The 17251-nt window shown below is 45.1% G+C and overlaps 2 protein-coding genes across 5 annotated transcripts; one reads left to right on the top strand and one right to left on the bottom strand.

Moving 5' to 3' along the window:
- Positions 1-2975: 2975 nt before the first annotated feature.
- Positions 2976-8759, bottom strand: LOC123180680 (uncharacterized). The gene is made up of 4 exons (XM_044592786.1): positions 8526-8759; positions 8344-8435; positions 8153-8243; positions 2976-3264 (listed from the first exon to the last, which is right to left on the bottom strand). The coding sequence occupies exons 1-4, from the start codon at positions 8552-8554 to the stop codon at positions 3234-3236; spliced, it is 243 nt and encodes an 80-aa protein (XP_044448721.1). The 5' UTR covers positions 8555-8759; the 3' UTR covers positions 2976-3233.
- Positions 8706-13213, top strand: LOC123180677 (mitochondrial ATPase complex subunit ATP10). Of its 4 annotated transcripts, none has more exons than XM_044592782.1 (7): positions 8706-8957; positions 9074-9132; positions 9240-9303; positions 9423-9626; positions 12004-12075; positions 12581-12741; positions 12828-13213. In XM_044592782.1, exons 1-7 carry the CDS (start codon positions 8706-8708, stop codon positions 12943-12945), a joined length of 930 nt encoding a protein of 309 aa, XP_044448717.1. In that variant the 3' UTR covers positions 12946-13213. The 4 variants fall into 4 exon arrangements, with proteins under 4 accessions (XP_044448717.1, XP_044448720.1, XP_044448718.1 ...); XM_044592785.1 differs by having other exon boundaries at positions 8756-8957; positions 9039-9132; positions 9235-9303; XM_044592783.1 differs by having other exon boundaries at positions 8759-8957; positions 9039-9132.
- Positions 13214-17251: the final 4038 nt, after the last annotated feature.

Genomic DNA, 17251 nt, shown 5'->3' with positions numbered 1-17251 from the left:
AGTTTTTGGAGCCGAGATATTCATCCGAGTCACTATGGGCGTATTTGTCCAATTGACACGTTTGAAGGAATCAATGTTGGACTTACTCATCCCCATTGAAAAGCCACTCCCAATGTTCGTATAGAGCAATGGTGATTGAACGGCCAACAGGGAGATACTCCCACATCCAAACTTGTAAGGCCCCACACAAAACCACCAAGACAAGATTTCGGCTTACTCCTCTGACATGCTCCGTCCAACTGCACATTTATACACATGTTAAATGATCACACGCAAGCAACAAATTCATATAATGAAAATGGAACATAGTAAGCATTAGAGGGTACAATAAGGCTAGAGCCGCTGATCCCCAACTCCACTTAACATCCCAGTTACGAAGAGGGTCCAAGAACAACAAGGAGGCGATGTCCCCCGTGCCATCTGAAAACACCACTTGGGTGATTCCACAAGTAAGCCCTAGCATGTTGTTCTCCACAACCGCCGGACTGGCATCCTCCGGGCACTCGTAAAAATGATCGGCTAACCACGAGAACACACCGGATGGCCTAGGATCCTTGGTTTCATGAGTCTAAGGTTCAGGCTCAACACCAACCAATCCTGCAACCCGTTGTCGCCACCCTTCAGACCTCACCTTCCCGGCAAGAGCTCTACCCTCGACCAGAAGGCTAGAGATCATCGCAATATCCTCCAAAGTGGTGGTCATCTCACCAAGGGGCAGGTGAAAAGAGTGCATCTCCAACCTTCAACGGTCCGTAAGGGCAGTAATGACCGTGGAGTTCATCCATGGCGGCGTGCCTTTAAAGTTGAGCACAAACTGAAGAAGATTCATTCTTATGAAATAAGGCTCGTAGCGATGGTCAAATCGTAGGGATTCATGCCGATTGTGGTCCCTCAACCGAAGTATTGGAGGAACCTAAAAAAACAAATGCACAACTTGTTACTTCTCTCAACTTGTGACAATATGAATACACGAATAAAGACAGATAATTACCTCCCTCTTTCCACTAGCACGACACACCTTGTAGAAATCATCAAGGCCAAGATATTTATCCAGCTCAAACATCCTACGTAATAAGTTAGGGCTTGTTAATACAAATGCTTAAAATTATGACCAAATTACATACACAATCGCACATGCATACAGATTTTAATCTCTAAAGCAAATACTACAAATCGCCAACCACATTACCAACACCAACTCTTTTCAATCAAAATTATCCCAAACAATTTATTCAAACTAATTAGGAACCAAATCTTAGGATTCAACATAATACATTTTTTCTATCTCTAAATCCAATACTACACAGGTACCGTAACAAATACTTCAACACTAGTATATCTTATTTCTAAACATAATCTAACCCAACTATTCTTCAAACAAATCACAAAAACTCATCTTAGGGTTCCACCATGTTTCAAAAAATGTATCTACAATAGCCAATCTTTGACTCGAAAAAATTGGAGGAATGGAAGGGGAATACCTCAAGCAACTTGGGGACGGTCCGATCTACTCGTTTTGATGGCCAAAGTAGAGGATTTGGGAGGGATTAGATGAAGAATGGGAGAGGGACGAGTGCCAGTTCGTCTTTGGCGGTTGCAGCTGGGGAAGAAGAGCCCGACTAGGGCTCCGATTGGGTCCCACCCACGACCTTGCGCACATTACTTAATCCAGGCCAACAACCGCCATAGGGCGTGGCGTTACCAAAGCAGAAACGCCCATGGGCCTTGCGTTTCAAGCTTGCCACGTCAGCGACAGCGCCAGCTCGACCCGACAATGGGTCAGGGCAACGCTGACTAGCTCGGCGTTTCGGTGTGAATTAGTGTCACATCAGCAAGCAACGCCAGCTCAACCTGACCGTGGGCCAGGGCAATGCTGACTAGCTCGACGTTTCGGTGTGGATCAGTAGCGCCACGGGCTGTGGCGTTTCTAAAAGGGCCAGATCGTGAAATAATTTCGTGAGGAGTTCATTTTGTGAGCAAGTGTTCTGACAAGGTCAAGGTCAGAACAGTGATTTCGGCCTCATTTTTGTGTTTGATGATCACAGGAGTGTCCCCACGAAAAGAAAAGAAAGAGATGACCAGGAGCGTGATTCTAAAAACTTATACCTAACTAAGCCTAGCACTTGGCTACATATAACTTGGAAGAGGGTGCTAATGTAGGAGACAAAGTGAGAGCTCAACCAGTTCATGATTTTCTTTCTCAAAACACGGCAATTCTTCTACGTCTTAGCCAGCTGGCCAATACCAATTTTTTTTTCAAAAAGGGGATAAATACATATAAGTACATCTCGTAACCAATCTTACCCGAAGTAGGATCCAATATAGGACCATTCCCGATGTTTTTTTATTATCAACAATGTCTTAGGATCATCATGGTGTAGAGCACACATCTCAACTGGCATCACTTTAACTTTTTTTAATACTCCCTCCGTCCGAAAATACTTGTCATCAAAATGGATAAAAGGAAATGTATCTAGACGTATTGATGACAAGTATTTTCGGACCGAGGGAGTATAATCCAAAGATATATAAGAACGCAAATCACACAATCCTGACAACCGGCAGCTTTGGTCTCGACAGGACAGAGGGTAATTAACGAACGGCTAGAAGTTTTGCCTTCGCCAGCATAATAAAATACACGAGCTAGACAATCAGAAAGGTCCAATAACCAGCTAGAACGGATTGGACTGGATAGTCAGATAACAATATCGTTCATACTACATAGATTTCATCAAAAGGATAATGCACCCTGACGATAGAATCAAGCACGAATAGTAACTAAGACAATCAGACTGCTCCTGAAAAAAAAAGATGATTAAACTGTTTGTTTTAGCTCAAAGTTACGCATGTGTGATGGTAATTCTTTGGCCTTCAATGCAAATCCTTTCGCACTGTTACAGGTGTGCTACGCTTCTTCTCTAATTTTGATCCGGAGAAAACAAATGGCAACACATGAGAACAAACAGACCAACACCTTAAGGAGGAATAGATAACTGAGATCAATAGAGAATTTGCAAGTGTTGCCAGGTGCATTGCTCTGGCAGTCAAGATTATTTTGTGTGCCCAAGCATTCTATCAGCATATCAAACACAAACCTTGAATCAAATTAATAGAAACAGGTAGAGGGCAAACATGCTAATATGAAAAACCAGTCACCCCTTCATCAATCGTAGACTTGCAATCGTCACAAATTGCTGTCGCAAATTCATAGCTTGAGCTTTGGAGGGCTTGATTCACTTGCTCTCCACGTCGTACAGTTCCGATCTGAAACAACATTAATGAGAACCACATAAGCTTATCTTCGTGAAGAAACTATGTCTCCTAACTTGCGGACATGAAAAAACCCATTTCATAAAACGTGGCAAAGGCCCTGACAAATTTGAGAAGAAAAGAACTGCATTTCCATACAAGGAATAACAGATTAACAGGTACGTTAAAGTGGGCAACTAGTTTTCCAATGCTATGTTTGGAAGTGGTTCAAAAATCAAAGCATCAGCAAACATCAGGGATTGGATTTGTGCATGATCAAATTGGTCAAACGACCCAGTGCAGTCGAGGTAACTACCAGCAACACCATCGCAGATAAGTTTGCACAAGCAATAACCACAAGAAGGCTGAAGGCGCCTTTTTCAGACACAAACAAATTCAATAAACATTATATGTTAATAACCATGACCACTACTGTAGCTTAACACCAAAATTCTTCTTTCAGATGCATGGTATATTGGAGACTCAGAGACCAAAATTAGCACGTAGAACTACATATGGGGCATTTCATAACAAGAGCATGGATTAGGAAAGTGCACACAGTCCAGCAGTAACATCACTTGTGCTACAAGATATATTCATCTGCATCAAATTAAAAGTAACAAAAATGACAGGTAAGTTGTGGACTCATCCACCCATGTCTTAACATGGATCACGGTTAACCTCTGACACTCCTTATAATACCGCATCAAATATTGTTAAGCTTTCATGAAATCAAGGATAACGGTTTATTTGACTTGAAGTGCCATGAGAGTTCCGGTGTGTGCCACTCTTACCTTTTGAGCAGCGGTCATGAAACTACACATAACATCATACACTAACAGAACTTGGAAGAAAGCATAACAAAAGGCAACCATGATCCTATCAAGCAAACTATAACAGAAGATTATCGAGCTCATGTTCCATACTTCCATTAGAGAAATCATGCTTCATGTGCTCAGTCGGTCATGGTTGGTTCATCGAATCACATCCCTTCCAGTTAGGATGAAGGCAACCTAAAAATTTGCACTGTGCACCATGTATCTTCTAAGTTTTTTCTCTTATAATCATGGTCAAGACACTATAAATATCTTTTTGTTTTGTTTTCAATAATCACGGTCAAAGCAAAACAAAAATTAACTCCGCCTATGTTGTCTCAACATAGCCGGTCCCAAGCCCGGGTAAAGGAGGAGGGTTGTGATAGGCTTGGTGAGCCAACGTAAAAACTCAGCTACTCTTATGTAGATGAAACCCAAAAGATTTTCGTTGGGGCGTAACCCTCTCAGCGACGCGCCACATCGGAACCCGGGTGTGGTGGGAAATGGGCAAGGGCCGGGCCGTCAGCCCCCAGGTGGCGCGCCGTATCTTGATCCGGATACGGTGGCAAGTGAGCGAGGATCGGGTCGTCGCATCCTTAGTGGCGCGCTACATCGGCGCCCGGATGTAGTGGAAAATGAGCAAGGGTCTTCGCATTTGACTCGACGCGTGCGAAGGGTAAGGAAGCTAGCCGAGCCTAGGAGGATTCGCTTAGGTAGCTGGAACGTAGGGTCTCTGACAGGGAAGCTTCGGGAGCTAGTTGATGCAGCGGTGAGGAGAGGTGTTGATATCCTTTGCATCCAAGAAACCAAATGGAGAGGACAGAAGGCGAAGGAGGTGGAGGATACCGGCTTCAAGCTGTGGTACACGGGGATGGCTGCAAACAGAAATGGCGTAGGCATCTTGATCAACAAGAGCCTCAAGTATGGAGTGGTAGACGTCAAGAGACGTGGGGACCGGATTATCCTGGTCAAGCTGGTAGTTGAGGACTTGGTTCTCAATGTTATCAGCGCTATGCCCCGCAAGTAGGCCACAATGAGAACACCAAGAGGGAGTTCTGGGAAGGCCTGGAAGACATGGTTAGGAGTGTACCGATTGGTGAGAAGCTCTTCATAGGAGGAGACCTCAATGGCCACGTGGGTACATCTAACACAGGTTTTGAAGGGGCGCATGGGGGCTTTGGCTATGGCATCAGGAATCAAGAAGGAGAAGATGTCTTAAGCTTTGCTCTAGCCTACAACATGATTGTAGCTAACACCCTCTTTAGAAAGAGAGAATCGCATCTGGTGACTTTTAGTAGTGGCCAACACTCTAGCCAGATTGATTTCATCCTCTCAAGAAGAGAAGATAGGCGTGCGTGCCTAGACTGTAAGGTGATACCTGGAGAGAGTGTTGTACCCCAACATAAGCTGGTGGTTGCTGACTTCCGCTTTCGGATTCGTGTCCAGTGGGATAAGCGTGCCAAAGTCGCTAGAACGAAGTGGTGGAAGCCCAAGGGGGAGGTAGCTCAGGCGTTCAAGGAGAGGGTCATTAAGGAGGGCCCTTGGGAGGAAGGAGGGGATGCGGACAATGTGTGGATGAAGATGGTGACTTGCATTCGTAAGGTGGCCTCGGAGGAGTTTGGAGTGTCCAGGGGAAGGAGAAGCGAAGATAAGGATACCTGGTGGTGGAATGATGATGTCCAGAAGGCGATTAAAGAGAAGAAAGATTGCTTCAGCGCCTATACCTGGATAGGAGTGCAGACAACATAGAGAAGTACAAGATGGCGAAGAAGGCTGCAAAGCGAGCTGTTGGTGAAGCAAGGGGTCAGGCATATGAGGACCTCTACCAATGGTTAGGCACGAAGGAAGGCGAAAGGGACATCTATAAGATGGCCAAGATCCGAGAGAGGAAGACGAGGGATGTTGGCCAAGTCAAATGCATCAAGGACGGAGCAGGCCAACTCTTGGTGAAGGACGAGGAGATTAAGCATAGATGGCGGGAGTACTTCGACAAGCTGTTCAATGGGGAGAATGAGAGTTCTACCATTAAACTGGACGACTCCTTTGATGAGACCAGCATGCGTTTTGTGCGGCGAATCCAGGAGTCTGAGGTCAAGGAGGCTTTAAAAAGGATGAAAGGAGGCAAGGTGATGGGCCCTGATTGTATCCCCATTGAGGTGTGGAAAGGTCTCGGGGACATAGCGATAGTATGGCTAACCAAGCTTTTCAACCTCATTTTTCGGGCAAACAAGATGCCAGAAGAATGGAGACGGAGTATATTAGTACCAATCTTCAAGAACAAGGGGGATGTTCAAAGTTGTACTAATTACCGTGGAATTAAGCTGATGAGCCATACAATGAAGCTATGGGAGAGAGTCATTGAGCACCGCTTAAGAAGAATGACAAGCGTGACCAAAAATCAGTTTGGTTTCATGCCTGGGAGGTCGACCATGGAAGCCATTTTCTTGGTACGACAACTTATGGAGAGATATAGGGAGCAAAAGAAGGACTTGCATATGGTGTTCATTGACTTGGAGAAGGCCTATATAAGATACCACGGAATGTCATATGGTGGGCCTTGGAGAAACACAAAGTCCCAGCAAAGTACATTACCCTCATCAAGGACATGTACGATAATGTTGTGACAAGTGTTCGAACAAGTGATGTCGACACTGATGAGTTCCCGATTAAGATAGGACTGCATCAGGGGTCAGCTTTGAGCCCTTATCTTTTTAGATTGGTGATGGATGAGTTCACAAGGGATATACAAGGAGATATCCTATGGTGTATGCTCTTTGCGGATGATGTGGTGCTAGTTGATGATAGTCGGACGGGGGTAAATAGGAAGTTAGAGTTATGGAGACAAACCTTGGAATCGAAAGGGTTTAGGCTTAGTAGAACTAAAACCAAGTACATTATGTGCGGTTTCAGTACCACTAGGTGTGAGGAGGAGGAGGTTAGCCTTGATGGCCAGGTGGTTCCCCAGAAGGACACCTTTCGGTATTTGGGGTCAATGCTGCAGGGGGATGGGGGTATTGATGAAGATGTGAACCATCGAATCAAAGCCGGATGGATGAAGTGGCGCCAAGCTTCTGGCATTCTCTGTGACAAGAGAGTGCCACAAAAGCTAAAAGGCAAGTTCTACAGGACGGCGGTTCAACCCGCAATGTTGTATGGCGCTGAGTGTTGGCCAACTAAAAGGCGACATGTTCAACAGTTAGGTGTGGCGGAGATGCGTATGTTGAGATGGATGTGTGGCCACACGAGGAAGGATCGAGTCCGGAATGATGATATACGAGATAGAGTTGGTGTAGCACCAATTGAAGAGAAGCTTGTCCAACATCGTCTGAGATGGTTTGGGCATATTCAGCGCAGGCCTCCAGAAGCTCCAGTGCATAGCGGACAACTAAAGCGTGCGGAGAATATCAAGAGAGGTCGGGGTAGACGGAATTTGACATGGGAGGAGTCAGTTAAGAGAGATCTGAAGGATTGGAGTATCACCAGAGAACTAGCTATGGACAGGGGTGCGTGCTATCCATGTGCCAGAGCCATGAGTTGGTCGCGAGATCTTATGGGTTTCACCTCTAGCCTACCCCAACTTGTTTGGGACTAAAGGCTTTGTTGTTGTTGTTGTTGTTGTTGTTGTAAAGCAAAACAAAAAATATGTATATGGTGTGCACAATGCGGTTTCTTCACAAGCACCAGACAGACTGAAAATCAAAATACGTTACTACAACCGACAGATGCGGATACGTGCAGCATTTTTATTTTTATTTTGAATTTGCCGGCAGCATTTTATATTGAAGGAAGCAGAGAATAACACATTACATAGCTATCCTAGGCTTATATACTACTCTACATGTGGTTGAACACTAACAGCTTCCATGTCATATCCTCACAACATTACAACCTCTCCTAGTGGTCTCACCGATACGATTATGCATTGACATACATACATCATGTAGTCGAAGTGACAGCCTCCTAATACATATCGAGTAGCTAACAAAACCAGCAAGAGAGCAATCACTGCAGCTGGCAGTGCTCACCTATCATAGATAAATAAAAATCACAGCTAGGACAAGCGAATAATACACGGACAGAGGACGTACATGAGGTAGGTGCCATGCACGAATGCGCCGGCGAGGACGCCATAGAAGAGGCGGTCCCTCCACACCGGGTTATGCCGCAGCCCGATCCTGACTGTTTCTCCCGCAGGGGACAGACAACCCTAGTTAGCAAATGGGGTCCGAAGGAAGAATTACGGCACGGGAATGCAGGGACGGGGAGGGGGGATGCGTACTGAGGGGCAGAACGGGGGCGTAGATGAGCGGGAGCAGCATCAGCACCGGCGGCTTCCTCTGCGGCGGCGGCGGGCGCCTCGCCGACGGATCGCTGCTCCGAGACGACACGGGTACATGAGATCGAACGGTGAGCGGCGCTGGACAGGTGATCAAGAGAGAGACTGGGAAGGCGGGTACTTACTCGAATTGCGAGGAGGAGGAGGACGCCATGGTCGGGGGGACGGAGAAGGATCGAATCGAGCCGGAGGGGAAGCGGGTTTTGCTTCCTGTGTTCAGCGCTGCTGGTTTTGGGAGTCTGCGGCTTCTAATGGCGCCGGCCGTGGCATAGAGCTATTACGTTATTGCCGCATCGATCACGTAAATGAAAAGTATACGTTTTCCAGCTGCGTTTACGTTTCAAGAGGTCGTGCACAGGAGGGCTCGGCGCTTCGGTTTTGCTGCTAGTCCTCCTCACCAGCTTAGATCGGGCGCGGCGGCGATGATGCTGAGGGCGCGGCGAGCGGCGGGGCCGCTTCTCCGCCTCGCCGACGCAGACGCCGTTGGCGAGAGGATTTGCGGCGGCGCGCAGCCCGCGCGCGCGGTGTTCGCCCGCGGGTTCCTGGATTTCTTCAAGGTAGGCGCTTCGGTTTGCTCTCTACGCCCCCCTGCTCCTCCCTGCGACTGCAATCCATTAGAGGCTTTATTTAGTCATTAGGTTTTCTCGTGATGTTGGGATGAGCGGATGATCAGACGTGGAGCAAGGAGACCGCCGAGGATGCGGAGAAGAAGGCAAAGGCGAAGGCCAGGCTGTAAGGCTCTTCTCCTCACATCATTCCTACTGGTTATATTGCTCTGCTGTATGAGTGCATTGTATGATTGTTTAGTTCTGAACCTCTGATTGATTGGTCTAGTGCAGTACTGATGAGATGAGCAGGGGGTACTTCCAGGACATCTCCGAGATCCGTAAGAACGCCGGCAAGGTATATATGGCATCAATAACTTGCTACTCAATTATGTTAATTGGATAGTAAGCAATAACTGTTGGTGAGGTTGTATGATGGGCGATTTGGATCCTCACATTGTGACTGAAATGGTCTAGATTGCGGTGGCGAGTAAGACCATTATCCCAGAGGTCGCTGCCGTGAAGTTCCCTAATCTTGCTTTGGAGTCCCCTGCTGGCAGAGCATTGCAACTGCCGCTTGTTGCGTCTCCACCGCTAGACGGTAGTCATGGGGCTGGTGGTACAGTGCCGGTGGTTCCTGATGCGGCACTGGTGTGCCTTTCGTTTCGTGCAAGCTCGCAGGTATGAGTGGCTGCAGCACATTTGGTGCTGTACTGCTACATATTCCATACTTACATATGTAAATATTTAATTAAAAATTCTTTGGAAGTTAGGACACCGTCGGAAATAACCGTATTAACTGCTTCAACTGTTTCCCACATTTTATTAGAAGTTTACAGTGACTTCAAAGTTAGCACATGCCTTTTAGTTGCAGTCAAGCATCTCCAAAGACAATGAAAAATATAGTAAATGATGCGAGGTGCATAACATTCATGTTTTCACTTGTCAGATGCAAATTAGAAGGATAAATGCTGTCAGATGTTATACATTCAACATGTATTTAGACAATAGCCAATTAAGCGATGTTGTTTGTCTCTGCTTATGGTTTGACGAGTTTTGTGGTAGATGAGCTCATATACCCTGAGAACATTTTAGCTCAACTATAATTCACTAGGGCCTCTAGCATTTCCTGAGCCAAGCCAGGTTTAAGCTTATCCAGAAAGAGTGTAACTCCAGCCCACCTGGGACTGCCAAACTAAAACAAGTTGAAACGATGAGTGACACGTTTCCCTTTTCTACGACTATGATCATGTATCTTGGGCTCTGTTTGTGTATACTAATCCACACAAGGTTCATTGGTCCAAAATTCAAAATATGTTTCTTTTGAATAACCTTTGTTTCAAGTAGTATTGATAACTACTGGTAGTTCATTTTGTTATCCGGAACTAACAGTTTGTAGGTAGTAAGATAACTATGTCTGAGCTTAATACTTACTTACTAAGCCTTTTGTCCCAAACAAGTTGGGGTAGGCTAGATATGAAACCATTTCACGAGGACTTCCCAGGAGGTCACCCATCCTAGTACTACTCTCGCCCAAATGGGTTTCATACCCAAAGGACTGGCTAGCTTTTACGTTGGCTCGCCAAGCCTATCACAACCCTTAGATATGAAACCCTTTCACGAGGACTTCCCAGGAGGTCACCCATCCTAGTACTACTCTCGCTCAAATGGGTTTCATACCCATGGGACTGGCTAGTTTTTACGTTGGCTCGCCAAGCCTATCACAACCCTCCTCCTTTACCCGGGGCTTAATGCAGTATGGAAATCACACCATTCAACTCCTTTGTGGAATATTTCCAAAAGTTGCATCCATTTGTCTTGCATATATTCATTACATGCACCACCAAACAGATGTACGAATAAGAGGATGTGCCAACAAAAATCCACTATTATGTGCATGGTCACCACTCACCAAGCTGCAAAAATGTGTAGCCTCACATTTCTCTCTGTTACGTGTATCCATTGTTACAAATTACCATGTCAAGTTCACAAAATACAGATGGCAACATTAAGTTACTCCTAGATGAATTATGGGCAGGTGCACAAAAACAAGTATATGTATGCATTTAACGCAAATTCATCAACGGTTAAGTCATTACCCAACAACAACAACAACAACAACAAAGCCTTTAGTCCCAAACAAGTTGGGGTAGGCTAGAGGTGAAACCCATAAGATCTCGCGACCAACTCATGGCTCTGGCACATGGATAGCACGCACCCCTGTCCATAGCTAGTTCTCTGGTGATACTCCAATCCTTCAGATCTCTCTTAACTGACTCCTCCCATGTCAAATTCGGTCTACCCCGACCTCTCTTGATATTCTCCGCACGCTTTAGTTGTCCGCTATGCACTGGAGCTTCTGGAGGCCTGCGCTGAATATGCCCAAACCATCTCAGACGATGTTGGACAAGCTTCTCTTCAATTGGTGCTACACCAACTCTATCTCGTATATCATCATTCCGGACTCGATCCTTCCTCGTGTGGCCACACATCCATCTCAACATACGCATCTCCGCCACACCTAACTGTTGAACATGTCGCCTTTTAGTTGGCCAACACTCAGCGCCATACAACATTGCGGGTTGAACCGCCGTCCTGTAGAACTTGCCTTTTAGCTTTTGTGGCACTCTCTTGTCACAGAGAATGCCAGAAGCTTGGCGCCACTTCATCCATCCGGCTTTGATTCGATGGTTCACATCTTCATCAATACCCCCATCCTCCTGCAGCATTGACCCCAAATATCGAAAGGTGTCCTTCTGAGGTACCACCTGCCCATCAAGGCTAACCTCCTCCTCCTCACACCTAGTAGTACTGAAACCGCACATCATGTACTCGGTTTTAGTTCTACTAAGCCTAAACCCTTTCGATTCCAAGGTTTGTCTCCATAACTCTAACTTCCTATTTACGGTTAAGTCATTACCCACAAGTATAGAATTCTTACTTGCCATACTGAGCTCTGGTTTCATATTTTTAATTTTCAACTTGGATATATGCTCTTCAAGGAGGGATGTCCAATGGAGTGGCTCAGTAGCTGATTAGATTTTCTTTTGTTCAACAGAAAATGGCAGAGTCGTGGAGTCTACCTTTTCTTGATGCATTTGGTGCTACTGGAAAAGTTGAAGCGTATGAGGTATTCTTACGTAATTATTCTCAGTTTTTTACACAGTGCAAAGTATGTTTGTGATGTAAAGCCATGCAAATTACCATTTACCTTTTTTTTCAATCTACATGGTGCTGTATTTGTTTTTTCTAGAACTTCCTTCAAATGTGTATGTAACACCTTGTGAATTGAGCGAAATTATTCATCCTTTCCTTTGGAATGGTCTTGAACAGCAAGTATGTCATTTCTCTTTTTGTTCGTGTAAGCGTGTGGAAATATGTTATATCGTCTGCAATGTTCATTACTTTACTTCCTTTATTGTGATTTAGTCTCTGTTTTCTGGAGTCGGATGCGCTCATGTAGTCATTTTACATTCTTGCATCATGGTGTCTGCTAGAAGACTTGTCATTTGAAAATAAGTATTGATGGTATATAATTCTTTGGCGATAATTAAGTTAAGAGCTTCTGATGGGCTGAGTAAAAATGCCTTGCATCATGCCAGGCTGCTAGCTGAAAGGAAAACACTATGTTCCAGGTCTCATTTATAGATTCATGGCTGTTATCATCAAGTCCCGTGAGGCGTGCATTCCTGAAGACGATGAGGAAATCGGACAATCCACAAAGACATGCCGTCTATGCCTTTGGAGACCACTATGACTTTAGGAAGGAGCTTCAAATTGTAAACCTTCTTACCGGGTAATGTTTCCCTCCCCTTTAGACATTCAGTAAACTAGAAGCAGAGGTTCTGGTTATGACAATGTTGTTCAAATCTGGTACTGCAGGTACATATACCTGATTGATCGCCTGGGTAGGATAAGATGGCAGGGCTTTGGAGCTGCAACGCAGGAAGAGTTGTCATCGCTAACAGCGTGTGCCTCCATCTTGTTAGATGAGAAATGAGATTAAAAGGCTTCTTAAACATTGGCCATTTTAGGCTGGAGAAATTTTGTTTCGTTGTGGTTTCTAGGCTGTTTCGCCCTTTTTTCCCCCTTTCTTTCCTGCACGAGGGGCAGTTTTTTCTCTGACAGATGACACATACTATATGGATTTGCTTGTTTTCTGCAATCCAAGTCACATAATAATGTATTAATGTAACAGAGTGAATTCTCAGCATGGATTGGATGCACCAGAAATAATTGAACTGAAATACTAGCCTTCTTAGATCAAATAGTGAAGTTGCTTGGATATAGCATGACCTGCATTGAGGGTAAAAGAATTTGCATAATATTTTTTTGTGACGTATACATATTAAAAGTTTTGATCAAATGTGTATGTTCGAGATTGTGTCAATTAAGGCCTATCGTCAAACTTGGTTCTTATTTATGGGAAAAAAACATCTGCGGCAGGATAGTTTTCTACTCGTTGGATCGTCAGCACACTAGCTACTCGCACGAGCCTGGCAACCTGGTGCCGGCGCCGATGTCCCCTCCCGACGTCGATCGCACCACGCCATACCCCATGGCGACGAGGAGCACCAGCACATGTAACATCTCCTCTTCTCCACCGAGCTCCCATGCTCGACCACCTCCACGGCCCAGCTCTCTCTCCCAGGGCCAAGTTCATCACAGCCCCAACCACCATTTGGAAGATGTCAATGATTTGGCTGAAGATGGTGGCAAAAACATCTCCGGCGAGGTTGCCAGGAGCATCAGGACTCAGTTACGCTTTTGTTGTATCATTTGGGCCCTGGTTGCATAAAGGGAGGACCATGTTAAAAAAATTATTTTTTTTGGGGTCCGTTGTGCAGTATTGTAACTCTTTTGATATTTTTATGCCCGCTTCGAGGATCTTCCAGTCCCTCCCCCTGTTAAAAAAAAGGCTTACCAAGCTTTGGGGTATGTTGCGAATTGAGAGCTCACATGTCTAGGTTCTTTGAGGTGAACTTGCCCAAGTTCAAGTCCTAAACTTGGTATGGGTGGTCACATTTTCTTGAACTCATTTCAGTCTGCTATCTATAACACCCCGGTCAAATTCATCGGTTCCTGGTCGTTGCGTCTGAGATTTAAACTGACCCATATATCAATAATAGTCTTTCTTGCACATTTTATGCTCACTCATGCCCACCCGGGATTAAATTCATAATTGATCACCCATTCTCAAATAGCTCCAAGGCAAACACACTTACTTTTGAGGTTCCTTTTGGATGGGATACCGCAAAAGAAGGTGCACCTTACTGACATGGGTAGTCTTTCATTCCTATTAAGTCGGGATGTCACACTATCTTTTCAGCTGTATGTCGAGCCCATCAACTACGAGACTTCTATAGCGATTTTTTCAATCTCAAAATATGTCCGCTCAGTACCTCAGAGGTGCTTATAAAGATATGGTGTGCATCATGTGGGTGCTGCGGCCGATAGAGACCAGCTCCTTTTGCCCTTATTCCCAATGTCCGATAGAGATAGGTTTTTCATTTCCTCTTCATACCTGACCAAGAATAGTGCCGATGGCGAGATTGATTCCTTGCCGTCATGGTGCACATAGCTGTCCCGGAGGAACCAAGCTCTCCACATCAGCAAAAGTATTCTTCTTCTCATCTCTGATATTTTTTTTGTCCAGTAGAATTTGAAGTCAGTTTGTCCCTGTATGAAAAAAATTCCTTTTCATCCGGTAGTCCCCAAACTTTCCTCATAGCAAATCTTAGCGCCTTACTTTTGGTACAAGAGATGACTGCATGAAATTCATCCTCATCTCCGTTCCCACATATGTCACACACACTGTCATGAACGATTGTGCGTCTTCACTTATTTCTTTTTGTTGCCAAATTGCTTGTCGCAACCCTCCAACTGAAAATCTTGCTTCTCTCAGGGACATCCAATTTCCAAATAGCATCCCATATGCTTCTGTTCCCAGTAGCACTAGACGAGTTTGAGGCTCCCACCGATGTGTTGCGGTTTAGAGTTGCCGCAAGCTTGTGTGCACTCCAGACAGTGAACACGTCATTTTTCTCATGATGCTAGGCGATGCAATCCTCCACCTCGACTGAAGGAATTTTAATCTTATAGATCTCCTCCGCTTTAAAGGGGTAAAGAAAATTCCCAATCAGCTCTCTGTCCCACTCTTTTTTCTCCGTATTAATAAGATGATTAACCCAACAAAGTCTGCATCTTCTAATGAAGTTTGTTGTTCTCAAACCATTTACCGTTTCCAACTCTCCAAATGAGACCTTTCTTAAGTAGTCCGAGCTTGTGTTCAATTGCTCTCCAAGCCGGCGATGCATCCAAGGGAAACATCGTACTAAGGAGGTCACCCTTTGGGAAATATTTTGCTTCGAGAACTCTTGCACACATACTGTTTGGGTTTTGAATGAGCATCCCACCTTGCTTGGCAAGCAATGCCAAGTTGAATAAATGCAGGTCTCTGAGCCTGCCCCCTGCTCGTTTTGGTTGGTCATGCGCTCCCAAGACATCCAGTGCACCTTTCTATGTCCTTCATCTCCCCACCAAAAATAACATATCATTCTTTGATACTTCTCACAAGCCTTTCGAGAGCAGGAACACTCCCATGGTGAAAGAAGGGAGTGCTTGGACTAGCGATTTGACATGGACCTCTTTTGCAGCATAGGACATAAATCTCTCGTTCCAATTGTTGCACCTTTCCCAAGTTTGTCCATAACTGATTGGAAGTTCTCATCCTTCATCCTTCCTTCCGGTGTCGGTAAACCCTTGTATTTGCTCTCAAAAGTAGTAATTTCCACTTCCAACACCCCTTTAATGTTTGTTCTCACCTGCTTCGGGCATTGATCACTGAAGAGAAATGGGCATATACTTGAACTAAGGAGTTGCCCCGTGCATTCCTAGAAAGTATTCAAAACCTTCTTAACAGCAACCGCTCTGTCCAACGAGGCCCTGAAAAAAATACTATCATCCACAAACAACAAATTTGATATACCAGGGTTGTTCCTTGCGATTTTAATTGGTGTGATCCTTCCCCCCTGCAACCTCCTTATTGAGCAATTTAACCAAATCATCTACAACAAACAAAAACAAATACGGGTTGAGAGGGTCACACTATCAGAGCCCTCTAGTCGGTCTGAAGAAATCCAGTTGCTCCCCATTACACTTCATCGAGAACCTCACTAAGGTAACACATTCCATGACCCAGTTTATCCACTTCTGGCGAAAGCCAATTCTCTCAAGGGCCTCCTCCAGGTACTTCCAGTTGACTCTATCATATGCCTTTGCTAGGTCAAGTTTGTAGGCACAATGGGTGACGTGTGGGTTTCTGCTATGTTGGATCTTATGGAAGCATTCGAACGCAATAATCGTGTTGGCTGTAATCATTCTACCTGGGACGAAGGCACTTTGTGTCTCTGAGATGATGTCATCGAATAAAGGTCATGTTGCACAGACTTATAGGCCGAAAATCTTTCAAGCATCGGGGATTGTTTCCTTTAGGTATTAGGACTATAACTATATTGTTTATACCTTCCGGGAGCAACCCATTATCAAAAAAGTGTAACATTGCAGCCACCACGTCATCCTTTAGAAAATCCCAATTCCTTTGGAAAAAAACCGGGACGAGAAACTGTATGTATGTATCGGGTACTTTCAGAGGCCCAATCTGGAAGAGGGCATCGCTCACCTCCTGGGTGGTGAACTTTTTTATCAACCTGGCATTCAACTAATCTCGTATTGATTTTGGGGTCAACTCAATTAGCTCATGGGGTTCCACACCAATGTCTTTCATGTACAAGTCTTTAAAAAACTTTGTAGTGTTATGGAATTATTTTTCTTCGTCCATGTTGTAATGGGAGAAGCTGCCTGTGGTTTTTTTAGAAAAGGAAGATTACCTCCGGCCTCTGCATCGGAGTGATGCATGCAGCCCCAGCTGCCTGTGGGTATAGTAAAACTGAACACTGATGCATCGCTTCTGTCAAAAACTGAAAACAGTTGGGCTTGTGGTGTCGCATGAGACCACAAAGGTCTGGTGTTTGTCTCTGTGAGTGAAAAAAATGATCGTCTGCAGATCAGTGGAAGAGACAGGATATTGGGCCTGAAGTTACTGACCAAGTTTTGCATGAATATTTCCACCTCTGGGACCGGCTTCAAAACATCCAGCTTGATGTGCACTCTAAAGACATTCATCGTTGGTCCTGGGACAAGACTGGTCAGTTTTCAACGCGTTTTGCTTATGCTACTCGGTTCTGGGGCAGAACGGTCGCACCGACCGCCAAGTTCACGTGGACAAACAAGGCCCCGTTGCGGTG

Source organism: Triticum aestivum, chromosome 1D (assembly GCF_018294505.1).
Source record: "Triticum aestivum cultivar Chinese Spring chromosome 1D, IWGSC CS RefSeq v2.1, whole genome shotgun sequence".
In the NCBI taxonomy this organism is placed as follows: Eukaryota; Viridiplantae; Streptophyta; class Magnoliopsida; order Poales; family Poaceae; genus Triticum; species Triticum aestivum.
The sequence above is the reverse complement of the archived record's forward strand: the minus strand, read 5'-3'. Positions and strand labels throughout refer to the sequence as shown.

What these genes read in the sequence shown, in the direction of transcription:
- LOC123180680 (XM_044592786.1), bottom strand. Translation starts at nt 8,554, where the DNA reads ATGGCGTCCTCCTCCTCCTCGCAATTCGA. An exon ending in TCCTCCTCCTCGCAATTCGA is followed by an intron (nt 8,436 to 8,525) that starts GTAAGTACCCGC and finishes GTCTCGGAGCAG; the next exon opens with CGATCCGTCGGCGAGGCGCC. An exon ending in CGCCCCCGTTCTGCCCCTCA is followed by an intron (nt 8,244 to 8,343) that starts GTACGCATCCCC and finishes CGGGAGAAACAG; the next exon opens with TCAGGATCGGGCTGCGGCAT.
- LOC123180677 (XM_044592782.1), top strand. Translation starts at nt 8,706, where the DNA reads ATGAAAAGTATACGTTTTCCAGCTGCGTTTACGTTTCAAGAGGTCGTG. An exon ending in GGTTCCTGGATTTCTTCAAG is followed by an intron (nt 8,958 to 9,073) that starts GTAGGCGCTTCG and finishes GCGGATGATCAG; the next exon opens with ACGTGGAGCAAGGAGACCGC. An exon ending in GCAAAGGCGAAGGCCAGGCT is followed by an intron (nt 9,133 to 9,239) that starts GTAAGGCTCTTC and finishes GGTCTAGTGCAG; the next exon opens with TACTGATGAGATGAGCAGGG.